Source organism: Hippocampus bargibanti, linkage group LG02 (genome assembly GCF_051943395.1).
Source record: "Hippocampus bargibanti isolate YZ-2025 linkage group LG02, ASM5194339v1, whole genome shotgun sequence".
NCBI lineage: Eukaryota > Metazoa > Chordata > Actinopteri > Syngnathiformes > Syngnathidae > Hippocampus > Hippocampus bargibanti.
The window spans coordinates 9,240,426-9,254,599 of NC_142735.1; the positions used below are offsets into that span (position 1 = coordinate 9,240,426).

General features: G+C 40.4%; 1 protein-coding gene across 2 annotated transcripts in view; it reads right to left on the reverse strand.

The window, feature by feature from the left end:
• kcnip1a (Kv channel interacting protein 1 a) overlaps window positions 1–14,174 on the reverse strand; it is a 38,300-nt gene that overhangs the window by 7,557 nt on the left and 16,569 nt on the right. The window contains exons 1-2 of one of the 2 annotated variants that reach the window (XM_088987468.1): window positions 10,046–10,135; window positions 9,868–9,974 (exon numbers count right to left, since the gene is read on the reverse strand). The exons of the other annotated variant lie outside the window; for it this stretch is intronic. Coding sequence (XP_088843594.1) covers window positions 9,868–9,974; window positions 10,046–10,053 — 115 coding nt within the window. The 5' untranslated portion in view covers window positions 10,054–10,135. Of the gene's footprint in view, window positions 1–9,867; window positions 9,975–10,045; window positions 10,136–14,174 lie in introns of those variants that run through there. 2 annotated transcript variants of the gene reach the window in all.

Below are 14,174 nucleotides of genomic sequence, written 5' to 3' on the forward strand. Positions count from 1 at the left end.
AGCAGGGTGTATATGATAAATTGTATTAAATAAAGACGGCAGGAACAAAATCTCAAGCAAAAGAAGTGATCAGAACAAAAAGGTCCAAAGTAGCAAACAAAATCATGAGTAAAACATGACAAGATCAAACAATCCTGACAGGGTGAAACAAACAATGACCCGACACTGAATTGTCGTGCCGGGAGTCCTTTTAAATGCCACTGATGAAAATGACCAACACCTGAGTGTCACGGTTTGCAAGGTGGTGATGGTCGGTGATCCCAAAAAAAGCAGGCAGGCGGGAGCAGCAGGGTGTATCTGACAAATTGTATTTAAATAAATTCAGCAGGAACAAAATCTCAAACATCAAAGTCATCTGAACAGTAAAGCACAAAGTATCAAAGAAAACCATGAGTAAAAATCTGCCGAGATGAAACAAACCTGACAGTGTGAAGCAAACACATTAAACGACCCGACAATGAATGGTCGTGCCGGGAGTCCTTTTAACTGCCACTGATTGGAATGACCAACACCTGCGTAGGTGCAGGCGGGGCCGACAGTGCCACTCGTTGGTCGCGAACCGAAACATGACAGTTTTTATGTTTAGTTTGACTGTAAACTGAAGTGGGCATGTCACGATACAATTTGAAGGGCATGGGGTAGAGCATGGGGAATGAGGCTCCCAAGAGGCTTGAGGTCAGATTAATGGCTCATTTTCTTATTGTCCCCGACTCCCTGTAACTGGCGCCAATGTTTAGTCATTGGTTGCCACACAACAAACATATAATTTATTTTGTCTTGTTGTTTTCTAAAGGTTTTTAAAGTTTCTATGCGAACCTTCATTTTTATGTTTTTTTTTTCTTAAAAACCCAATTACCTTATGTGGAATGTTTTGTCATTAATGACTTCCGTTTCCGTGTCACGTGTTTCCATGTCGGAATCGCCGGCGAAACAGAACCAGAGAAATTGCGAGAGAGAACGATAGTCTGTTAAATGTCATCACAGTTGATCTACTTTCGATTTACAAGTTGCACACGGTACTTTATTAATTTGCTTAGTTATGTCTTTTCGAACAGATGTAATAATTTAGATTGTTGTTTTAAACGTCTTTTAGTGTACACGGTGTTCCACAAGAAACTGTTTGGACATCAGTACGAGGCGTCATCCTTGACCGGGGTAGGTACAGTCCCTAAACAACAACAGTAAGTTGAATTGGGCACAACGGTGTACCTTTTTGCATTCCATAATAAGTAACCAAAAATATAACCACGACACAGCATGAGCACATTACGAGATTTACTTCATTTTACTCTCACTGTGCAGTATGCTACGACCATTGAGTACCGGCGTAGGGCGGCAGAACCTTGTTTAATCTTTGCCAAACTTTATGGGAAGATTTGTGTGTGAAGGCAAGGGTTGTGGTGACATCACTGTTTCTTCGGGCCATCAAACCCAGTTAAAGAGTAAAATATGCAGCATGTTGAGTGCAAGTGAGCTACTATTTTTATCGCACTTAATTGTTTTATTTGTGTATTTTTGTGGCCATCATATCGTTATGAGATTCACACAAAAAGTGTAATAGGCGCAATCTCCACACAAAATATGTACTCTGAGTTTATTTTTTATTCTCACAAATATTTTGTTATTTTTCATGAATATTTAATAACAAAAAAAACGATAACAGCAATACTAATATAGCTCACCACCGTGTTCATTAAAAATGTCACTAGTCTGCCAAATTTGGACTGGATTGCACAAAGACAGGCATGCAGCTATGCCGATTGCATCTATAGCACTGATACTGAAATAACAAAGCCATATAATTTCCAGAAAATACTATGATATAAGTCTACTTATTTTCAATCCTCTCCCATTAAATGATAGATTGTCCAATTATCCTCAAGAGAACAAAAATGTCCAAGGACAGTATATGTGCATGTGGCATTTTTTGTTTGGCTTGCGGTTGATGAAGGTACAGTAGTGGCTCCAAGCTTCAACGTGTACAAGTACAGTCAACGGGAGGCGCTGTTGTATCAAGAGAAAGTGTCGATTATTTTCTTCATTTGAGTGACTGCACTGTCTCCAGTTTAATGTTGCATCAAGGACATCATTTAATTTAATTTTATAGGCATTCAAACCGTACTACTTCATATAAATACATTTTAATAACGATAGTAAAATACATTCAGGGTTAGCACTAATTGTCATTTACCTCTTGGTGTGACCAATGTGCAGCATGTCCCTATCTCGGGATTTCATGAACAGTGTGTGGCATGGCGACTTTGATGCACAAACTTAAGAAAACAGTGGAATTGCTTCACTGTGAACGGAAACGAAAAACATCAATGTGAATCAATTTAGGGGCTAATGAGGTTGAAAGGAGGTGAGTGAGTGATTGTGCAGTACTTGGGGGATTGAGCTGCATGGGAAAATGGAATGGAAATGGCAAGGTGAACTATTCTGTGAGCAGGTCAGGGCACAAAATTGGAACAATATCGAGTTTCATTTGCAATTGAACCACATTGCTTCCTGCTGTGTTTTTATTATTTTTGGTTAGCGAAATGAGAGAAAGAGAAGCATTTCTAGATCACTTCAAACTACAACAACAAAAACAGTGAGCCGACTTTTCTGTGTACAAAAAAAAATCATCGTTGGATGGTGCATGGAAAGTCATGAAAAGTGGGTACTGACGCAAAAGTACATAACATACTCACAGACACAAATCATCATGTCTGTTTTATATCAACCCCTGAAATGTATTACAATGCCGCCAAGATCACGGCACATTGTGTTTCTGTGACTGCTGATTTAAAATTCAATGGGCTATGATGTAAAGTGAGGAAAGCACCACATTGGCCATTTATCCTCATTCCACACTTCGAAATGAATCATTGCAGTACTCATATCAGGAGTGTCAGTGCAATCACTAACTCATTCATGAATACCGACAAGCAAACACAACATTAGAAATTGTGAACAGTTTTGAATGTCATCAAGGACATGAAAACAAATATCTTGCACAGGCCTCTCGTCTTTCTAGACCCAACCTCCTGAATGGATTTTGAAACAAACCTAAGCCAAAGCTCCTCCCTTTGCTGCAGAGACTTAATATGGTGTTGAATTTACGCTGTGATTGAAATCCTGAACTCATTTCATTTGGCACTCGTTAGAGGCATTAAAGAGGTGGATTGAATGTCAGCAGAGAAAAGGCTACCACCTGTCACTTCCCCTGCACAGCTGGCAAACTTACCAAAAAAGATACAGTAAAGTCTCGTTATATCGATATCGGATATATCGATAGTCCCGGTTATATCGATACTATTACTATGCACGCACGGACAAAATTACATGCAAACAGGGTCGGATATATCGATAGTCCCGGTTATATCGATATTTTTTCGGACTTCCTTGAATATCGATATAACGAGACTTTACTGTAGTTTTGTTCAACCTCAGCCGTAAAATTCTTTCCATGCTCTATAATGATTGTCCTTAACAGGGTCACGGGAAACTGGAGCAAATTCCATCTGACTTTGAGTGCCAAGAGAGGTACACCTAATAAAGGGGTACCGCATAATAAAAAGACACGTACATTCACACCATTGGATGAATTTCAATCAAAGTAAAGTGCATGTGTTTGGAGTGTGGGAGGGAGCCACAGGGTGTGGTGAGGGAGGGGAGTAGACGAACGCATACAGAAACAATTCCAATTTCCTCCCAAATTCCCAAAACAGTCATAGCAACACTCTAAATGTTCCCAAGATGTGATAGTGATGTTCGTCTACGTGTCCCCTGCGATTGGCTGGCAACCAGTTTAGGGTGACCCCCACTTACTGCCCGAATATAGCTGGGATAGGCTCCATCACTCCTGTGACCCTTGAGAAGTTGATGGAAGGATCTCTCTATTTTCCCCAACAAAGCTCACAAAGCTCTACGATATTCATTTTCTTCCCTTACTGCCCACTTACTTCTTATGACATTTGCATGAAGGGAATTATCCTAATCTGCAGCACAGGCGGGGATGGAAAAAGGTTTGCTGTAGCTTCTAAGGATGGATGTGGCTCTTCAAGAAATTAGAGGCATATTTTAAAAATAGACTTGGGCTGCCACAGCTCTAATTACACTATGTAAGAGCTGCAAACGCAATAACGTTTAACAGCGTGATTTTAGGATCGCATCCACAGTTTCATTGTTTACAGTTTCACTCTTGCAGGAGCCTAATTGATTGCAAGCCATTCACATATACTGTACTCTTTTGGGGAGACAACCGCTTGCATGTGGTCACATATTGTGAAAAGTGATGAAGTACATCATTTCAAGTGTAATTTTCTATTTCAAAACACAGTAGAGCCCCTCAATGCCCAGTACATTGTAAAGTCGCACTGCACACTTCTGTCGGTACCGTTTTACAAAAGAAGATGTGGAAATAAAACATCTTCCAGGAAAGTTTCTAACTGAGTTTTAATCCCCCACTATGACTTTGCATGGCTGTCACAATGTGCATCAAACTCATTGTTTAACCAGTATTCGCTGCACATGTATTTTTATTCCCATCAACTACAAGTGCCACTTGCAACTTTATAGTTTAATTGCTTCTTTGACCTTGTTCAAAACCCAAAACATTCATGTTAAATAATATTTCCCTTTTGAACGAAATTAAATAAATAACATAATAGATAAAATAATATAAATACAGTAAAGTCTCGTTATATCGATATCGGATATATCGATAGTCCCGGTTATATCGATACTATTTCTATGCACGCACGGAGAAAATTACATGCAAACAGGGTCGGATATATCCATAGTCCCGGTTATATCGATATTTTTTCGGACTCCCTTGAATATCGATATAACGAGACTTTACTGTATGAATATACTGTATTGAAATGTAACAACAAACAATGCGTGCACATCTCGGCCATCAGTGTGCGTCTACACAAAGAAGAGTTTCAATAATGTTAGCTGTTTTTTTGCAGAAGGCCATTTGTAAAACAAGGGAACATTTTTGTTCCTTGTAAATAAGTTAATTTCAATTTTAGCCGCGTCAATCTAGCTTGTTAGGGAATGTGATCAAACAATGCAGCATTCTATTTATTTTTTTTGTGTGTAGATGTGAGGGGAATGACGTGAAGACTTAATAAGCATTCAGAGCAGCTAATGGGAGCGGGGGTTGATGAAGAAAGAGAGCAAATAAGAGGTAGAATGGAGGCCTAACATGAGGATTAGACAATGCAGAGTTGAAAGGTGACAAAGAAAACGGAGTAGAATCAAGGAAAGCGTGACAGAAGAATGGAAGATGAGCACCACTGTGGGGAGAGAACCAAGATAAATGGAAAAACATCACAAAGGAGATGTGAAATGTCACAAGGCTGCTCATACAGATGGCAGACAAGAATTGGGTAGAAGAAAATTGGTTTGTCAGACAAGCAGAAACAAGTCACAAAAAGGATGATGACACAGTTCAGAGCACAATGAACCTCCAGCAGAGGATCCATCACGGAAAAATCTAATCTCACAGTCTTATAGCTCTGTTCTGTTTCGCAGTAAGGCCGGGTAACAGAAAGCATGCACCACCTCAGACACACAATTTGGGAAACTGTGTTACACAATGTGGTTATTGTCTCAAAATGCCTTTATTCCATTAGAAAAATATTTGTTTATTTGTTTACAATAAAAAATAACACAGTATTGTAAAATACAGGTAACTTCCGACTTACGACCCTTTTTTGTTCCGAACAAACGGTCGTAAGTCGAAATGGTCGAAATCCATTCAAAATGTTGAATAGAGAGGCTAAATGACACGTAAACTCCCCTCCTAGTGGTGGCATCACACCGCCGATTGCTGTGCGAGAGTGCAATGCTGGCTGCCTGGCCAAAATTGTCCGACGTGTTGCCAGCCTGCTAGCGCGTTGCGGTGCCAGGCGTAGAATTAAAATTTAAAAAGATAGGGTCTGGAGGTCATGGTCGTAAGTATGGGTGGTCTTAAGTCGAGCAGGTCGTAAGTCGGATGTTACCTGTATTGACATAGGGACAAATATGAATTTAAATGAATAAATAGGTGTTGAAAAGTGCAATCAGTCCAAAGACATGCACAAACAGTCGCAGTTCCTTTCGGATAGCTGCGTCTAACTCACCCACTGCCATTCCTGAACTTATTCAGGAATTGAAAATATGACAGAGCGCTATTTTTGAATTTTGTTTTGTCTTGTTTGGATACCAATAAAACACTGGCCAGATCTCTGCCAATGTTTTTGTCCTTCGACAAGGGGGTGGAATTTCCCGTTTTTCCATGTTAGCATTTTGTTACACCTTCAGCTGTTGTTAAAGCGCTAAAGAAACCAATATGTATGTATTGCATTGTATTTTGGACAGCCGCCGTCATTTCACACTCATATAATTCCAGACCTACATAATTTAGGAATTGCATGTAACTTTTTTTCTGATGAAAGAAGAGAGTCTAAGGTTTCTTACGCTGCATTGAATCTTTATGTAGTCCTAAAACTCAATATTCTGTGGGGCCTGGAATGCGAGTAGACAAAAAAAAAAAAACCCTGGCACTGGGTTGGACACATTTTTGCACGTTGTCTGGCAGTCAATGGGTTAAGGGTGGCCACCAAAAGGGGTCCAGCACAGGGCACCATTCAAGCCATGTCCACAATTGCACAATTGTTGGGTATTTGTGTGATGATGTGTGCCTTTAAGGGGCTTGGCCTAGTTAGCTGCAGCTCGGTGCGTTGGCCATTTATCACAAGGCAAGCCCAGCATCACATTCTGCTTCCTGATAGTTGTGAGTGCTTTCATTTGGTATTTCTATATTTCACTTAAAGTGCATGGGAAATTACGCCGCCCCACTTCGCTCACTACCACAACATTTGGATTGTGACAAAAAAGGGTCATTAGGACAATCACAATTCAAGGTATAAATGTAAAGCCGAGATAACTATGTGCAGTTCTGACTGATTAACAATATTGCATTTTTAAAACTGTTACACATTTGTTCAGAGAGAAAACTGTCATAATTTAGCGACAATACAAAAGTAAATATGCATGATATTAGTGTATTACAGATTGTTTCATTTGGCCCGGACCGGCCTCCCACTTGTTTACATGCAACTAAACTCAGCATGACTCCAGACGTCAGATATTGTTTTCAATATTGAACAGCCTATTTGCCTTTAATATGTATATTTAAACTATGCTGTCACTGTGAATTTGATTTTGCAAGGGTGTGTTGGTTGATGCTTTTTCATGACCACCAGCTGGCAATAACGAAGTATAAGTTGTATTTTTTTAAACACATACGATGATGCACTGATTAACCCATTTCTGTATGGCATTTACCATTTTAACGACTACAAAGTCACAATAAAGGCCTTTTCAACCTATCATTTGCTCATTTAGAAAGATCCAGCGGGCAACAACAGTACCTCGAGGAAAACATGCAAATCCCACACAGGGAGGCCAGAGGGGGATTTGACGTCAACACGCTAACCACTGGTACTGAATTAATTTTCTCAATTTATGGCCAATTCTCTGCGTCCAAGCTTTCAACTTCGTAACAGCAGTTTGGGGAAGGAACTCAAATATGTATGTAAAAATGGACACAATGCTCTACAGACATGCTACAGCATTATGTAGAAGTCTTCGCAGAGGTGTAGAAGCCATTATAAAAGGGCCAAATCAATTTCCCTTCCATTTTCGCTTCTAGTGAGTAATCTATTTTCCATACAGAGTATTTCCTTCACAGGTAAAATGGTTGTTATCACATCGTAAGGAGAATCAGATGTTTCCACAATATGTTTGCACCTTACTGCCACCTTATTATTTCAAACAGCACCACATTTTATGTTTTGCTTCTGTTAACACTCATGGAAAAGGTGTTTGCGTGACAATATTCCAAACACGGAAGAAGCCAGATATGCACTCATTTGGAAAATGTCTTGCATGTGCTAATTTGCACAGCACGGTTGGGGTGGGTGGGGTCTAGGGTTTGGTGTGGTGAGGTTGAAAAGGGGGTAGAGGGTTACCCTAAATACGGTAAAGTCTCGTGATATCGATATTGGTTATATTGATAGTACTGCTTATTACGATACTATTTTCATTTCCCGGCAAATTTCTAGTCTTTTTTGTATAATTAGTTCCGGTTATTACGATAATCCGGTTACTACGGTGCCCTTTTCATCTCCTGCCAGCCATTTTTCTCTGCTTATATCGATACAAAAGCAGCTTAAAGGACAACCGACATCACTTTTTTGTTTCCTAACTGACATCAGAAAAACGTTTTTTATTTTTAGTCAAATGCAAAACACCAATAAAAATGACTTAAAGTGTCCAAAATCTGCAAAAAAATGAACCCGGATGTGGCCAGTTTCAGAAGGTCCCGCCCCCTTGTTCGTGGTGTCACCCCAAGACGTCTTGACTTGCTGGAGAATCAAAACAATGGCTTCAGATTCGGAGAATATGCTTTCTTGTTACTCATCCAGTTATGAATATGATTCAAATAGTTCTGAAGAGGAAAGCATACATGTTTGCAATCGATTAAATAATTTATTCCGTGCTATTTTGAGGTATCTGGGGGCGGGAAATGTCAGTCGATCGCAGAGGAGCTTTTTGCAGATAATTTTACTCTTATGGGACCGAAAAAAAACCCACCACAGGCTCGTGTTGAGCCGAAGAAGACACAAAACAAAATCACTGTTGAGGAGAAGAAGGAGATAATTGAAAAACCGTTTGTGTGATTTAGTGGCCCAGTACGGCTATGCTAAGTAAACCATTGCTACCATTCTCCGCAACAGAGAAGCCATCAAAGGTGCGTCTGTTGCAAAAGGTATATATATATCGATTAAATAATTTATTCCGTGCTATTTTGAGGTATATATATATATATATATATATATATTGCTCAATGTTCTTCGTGAAGCAGACTTAAGAGTTTTTAAATCATTTTAAGAGTTTTGAAAGAGCTTCACTGAATTTTATAAGATGCAATACATCCCCTTCAAGCAACGAGTCTTAAATACATTCCAGCCTCACGTCATCAGTACGTATAGGAATACCCCCCATCCCCTAATAAGACTCCCGACCCCTCTCACCAAAACTGACATCTTTTGTTGCCATGGCAACCGTGCTTCCAAGGTAACTGCAAGACGGAAACGTGGTGTGTGAGCAGAGTGACAAATACCTTCGACATGCGCATGTTTACCATTGCTGCCACCGGCGCACACACGCAGCGACCAGAAGGACCGAGTAACACAAATGCCTCTGGTGAAGCTGAACACATGAAGGATTGCGCGGGCACTCACTGCACGTACTACACACACAAACACCCACACACTTGTAAAACTTTATGGCGCGATGAAATGGACTATTTTTCATTTGAAAAACCTGTTGGTCTTTTCTAGCTATACACCCCCCATACACACAACATGGCACACACTCCTATTCCAACACTAACAAGCCAATAATTGAAACATCCATCCTTGTGAATGGAAGCAAATGTACGCACATATTTGTTGTGGCCATCCAAAGCAGGATGTAAGCAGTTAAAAACCACATTGGTAAAAGTTTAATTGTCTTTGCAAGGTGATGCTTGTCTCCTAGTGAGTGAGTGCATTTGTGTATATGTGTGAGTTGTAACTGTCAGTGAGTGCATGACATGCATAACCTTGCATGTCTGCAATTAAAATACACAACAGTCCGTGAAAAACAAACAATTGGAGATGCTTCCACTCCAAAAACCCTAAAAGTGCACATTTCTACTCCAAGTTTTACTGCATTTTGCAAATGCCTGTAAGGGAATGAATAGCTCTGTGTGCACATATGCATGTACGTGTGCATGCCTGTGAGCTTGAGTGTGTTTGTGTATGAATGTTTGTGGTCCCTCACCCCTGGATGGCCTCCTCGTCTTGGTCTGCATGGTCAGCGTGCCCACCACAGCCCCCATGCTTGCAACGTCGTCGTGGAAACAAGTGCGTCTGTCCAGATGCCGAGGTCTGGATGTGTATCGTCACATGATGACGAGTGCACACACACGTACACAACCAAAACACACACGCTCACTCACCCTCTCATCCTACCTCCCCCTTTTCTTTCGTCCTACAGTATCTCTCTCTTGTTGGTTGCTCTCAGTACAAACCCCCGTTCCAACACGTACACCACTCCTTCTAATCATGCTTTCTCACTTCATCTCCCCGTGCTCCTCCTCTTTTTTCCTCTCTCACCACATTTGGTTCCCTCACTCTCCTGCACCCCTATTTGGGGGTATCTTGCCTCTTCTCCACAGAGCACAGCATTGACGATTCTGAAGGATTTTTATTCACTGAATTATTTAATTGCAGTACCATATATTTGATTCTTCAAAGACAAAGGCCATGAATCACCATGAGGGGAAAAAGTTGGGTTTCACACTCTAACATAGTAGATATGCAGATGAGTAAGACTTGAATAATTAGTTGAAAGTACAAATAAATTACACAGTGTACGCTGGTGACAAAAAAAGTAGGAACAGAACCATGCATCACTTTCTGTTTGGTCCCAACAACACCATTTCTTTGAGGAAAAGCAAAGTTTATCCATCAACTTCGCTCCATCCATTGTGCAGCCACAGTGGAAAAAGAAATGGACCAACCGTTTGCAAGATTGGCTGTCATGGCAGGAAGAAAGAATTGTCAGCCAGTAGAGCGCATAAAGAGTGATGCTTAGAGTCGAGAGAAGAGATTAAAAGGGGCGAGGGATTGAGAAGGAGTGAAATGTTTAATGGGGTAGTAGTAATAGAGGGATGGAAACAAGTGTTATTGAGAAGCATAAGTGTGTAAAGGGGGCTTGTTCCTGTCTGCATGGATGAAAGTGAGATTCATTTACAAACAAATCAATCCAAACAAGGTTCTACATTGAGGAAGACAATTCAGGTGGAGGGAGGGTGAACACTGCAATACAAGAAGGAGAAAACAGTCACTATACAGTAGCTTTAAAACTTTCTGCCTTGTGTGCGGGCAGCACAGCCATGTGAATGTGGATGTGTATGGTTATTCGTCCCCATGCTCTGTCTGTGGCAACCCGTTGAGGAGTCCGCCCGATATTCCCTTGAATTCTGGTAGGTTTGGCTCCAGCAATATCCATGACAATCTTAATATTCATTGTACAGGCAATGTCCTTGACATCCCAAACGTCTCATACAATAAGACACAAAAGTTAACCAGTACCGTACTAATAGAGTGATGGTGCATACATTTGCAATTTTGAGCTTTTTGGGTGCCAAACCTTTTTGTTTGTCATTCTCCCGATGCCTCCCTGCACAACCTGGCATTTCTTCCACGGGCTACTTAACTCCCCACTTATCTACTGGACCATTCCTTAGTTTCCAATCTAAGCAGTACTACCCATTCTACTTGTTTTTACAGTCTTTTTAGACCTTTTGTTGAGTTGTTACTTTAGGATAAATGCTACTTAAAAAGGCCTCATTGCATACCAAACGCTGGATGGTGAGTCAAAATCTGGCATAAAAATAAAACATGAAAACAATGCATAGTGTCATGTTGAGTGAGTAGCTATAGAACTAAACTATATTTTGAAATGACAAAAATATACTGTATGGTTGGATTTTCTGTCAAGAGAGGTCCTCTACATTTCCTGAGGTATGCTTCATCTGCCAATGTCAAAAACGACTGGCTGGCATTTTCCACATCCATCAGCCTGCAGACATGAACCAATTTACAGTTGGTAGCCAATAGGAATGATCTGCTGCAAATCAACCCCAGAGTGTAAACATGTTGACACTTCCCTCATCATTTTTCAATCTAATACAAAAATTACAGACTTTCAGGAACCGAAATTTGAGTTTTGATAGTTTAGAGGTACAATTTATGAGATAAAAAGGTGTGCTTTCGTTGGGAAGTCACCTTTCCATAAAAAAAAAATATCTTGGAATTTCAGTTCATTTTCCTGTTTGTAAAATCTATCCATCCATCCATTCATCCATCCATCAATATCAACAGCAATAACATTTGAGTTACAAACACATTCCAAAATATCCAGGTTTGATCTCATAGGTAAGTGTACTTTTTAGTAAGTTCATTCACTCATTTACAGCCAGACGATGTGCTAAAAATGTGTCCACTCCAGTGCTTTTGTCATTTTTCACTCAAATTGCAGGACCCACAGACTATTGAGTTTCAGGACTACATAAGCATTCAATGCAGCGTAAGAAACATACGACTGTTCTTTCATCGGAAAATAAGTTAATTCCTAAGTTATATGGGCTTGGAGTTATCTGAGCTTTAAATGGGGGTGGCTGTCCCAAAGGCAAATGCTACACCTTCGTTGGAGGGCAAAACATTGCTTTATGGGCACCTCCCCCCACAAAAAAAATCAGGAATGGTGCTCCACGTCATGCTTTTCATTTCCCAAATAAACTCGGGAATAGCAGTGAATGAGTTAAAATCCAACCTCTCCCTATTTGTGTTCCATGCTACTTTCATGATGTCTGCTGTGCACACGGCCCACGAAAAAGTAAATACAGTGATAAGACTCATATTGACACGTCTCTAAAGGATATGATGACAGACATTAGTTGTTTATCTTACCTTATATTGTAAATCACAAAAACACCAAATAAAGCAACATTAGCCTGAGGCAAAGCACAACTCCTCTTTCAGGAGCACAATGTCAGCTCTCCCAACTGAAGTCAAGCAGTTTACACACACATGCACTTGGACACATGTGAACACAGTTTTTTTTCTTGTTTTATAAATGGATTGTCCCTCCAGGAATTTACAGACCATCAAAGTGATTTCTAACACATTGTCACTGTTAGTGACTTCATCCTGAACTTCCATTCATCACTCCCTCCACTCCCTTATCTGGGAATTTGTCTCCCAGCATCGAGTCATTGCCGCTAACCTTTTATTTTTCCTATCCTCACATATAAATCTTCACTCACAGCGTTGCTGTCGTATGAAATTTGCTAGCTAGTCGTACATTTTAATCCATTTCTGTCATATTTCGTCAGTGACAACCCTGTGTCTATCTACATTTCACTGTTTGCGTTGGGAGACAGAGGCAGAATTAAGGAAAAAGAGGGAAAATGGGACAAGGAAGAGAGTGGAAAGACACGCAGAACATATGGAGGTTGAGGAAAGTAGATTTGTTGGCAAAAAAATAAGAAGCAGAAGAATAAAGGAGGAAAGAGGCCAGGAAAGCTTCCGGGGGAGATTAGAGTGGGATGCAGGTGGCGAGAACAACAAATGTCCATGAAAAGAGACAATGAAGTCATAATAAAGAGCAAGTGGGACACACAGAAGGAGGGAATGTGGGCAACTTGGTGGTCTAGTGGTTAGCGCATCGACCTCACAGTGGAAACAAAGATCATGGATTCAATCCCCGCTCCTGCTTCCTTGTGTGGAGTTTGCATGTTCTCCTTGGGCGTGGGTTTTCTCCGGGTAATCTGTTTCCTCCCACATGTGTGGCACACTGATTGAACACTGTTAATTGTCCCTATGTGTGAACGTGAGCACTGATGATTGTTTGTCTCTGGCAACTGGTTCAGGGTGTCCCCGCCCACTGCCCGTAGACCCTTGTGAGGATAAAGCAGATCGGAAAAGAAATGAATGAGCTATCCGGTATGTTGTCCATTAATGTGTGCACATAGAGTACAATTGTTCATCTGTCTGTGTCGGGAATATCAATATCCGCTTTGTTTTAAATGACTGCTCCCTCAAGTCTCAGTGTCCTTATTAGGATGTGCTTCTCACACCCATCATATTATTAAAAAAGGAATAATTAATGGTAGCTCTGCTATTGATCTCTCATCCGACCGAAAAGGATAGAGAGAATGGCAGTTGGACTGAGATAAAGTACAAAGGAGGAGATAAACTTATGTCTTCACCAACAAGTGAGCTTGATTTCATTTTATAAAGCGTGAAATAACATGCAGATGTTTTAGCTGTTTTAATTATTGAATATTATGAATATATATCCACCCCAAGCAAAGGACCGCATTGGAATATTTGGCTGACAAACGGTTCAGTGATCCCCTGACCACCGCCAGGAGACATGTGCGATAGGCCCAAAAACTCCCGTGAAAATGGATTGATGGATATGTAGACAAAAATATCTAATCATTTAACCAATCTGGGTTTTGGAGACACCACACAATGAAATAAATGAATGGTAGTAGATTGTAAATTGCAAATTGC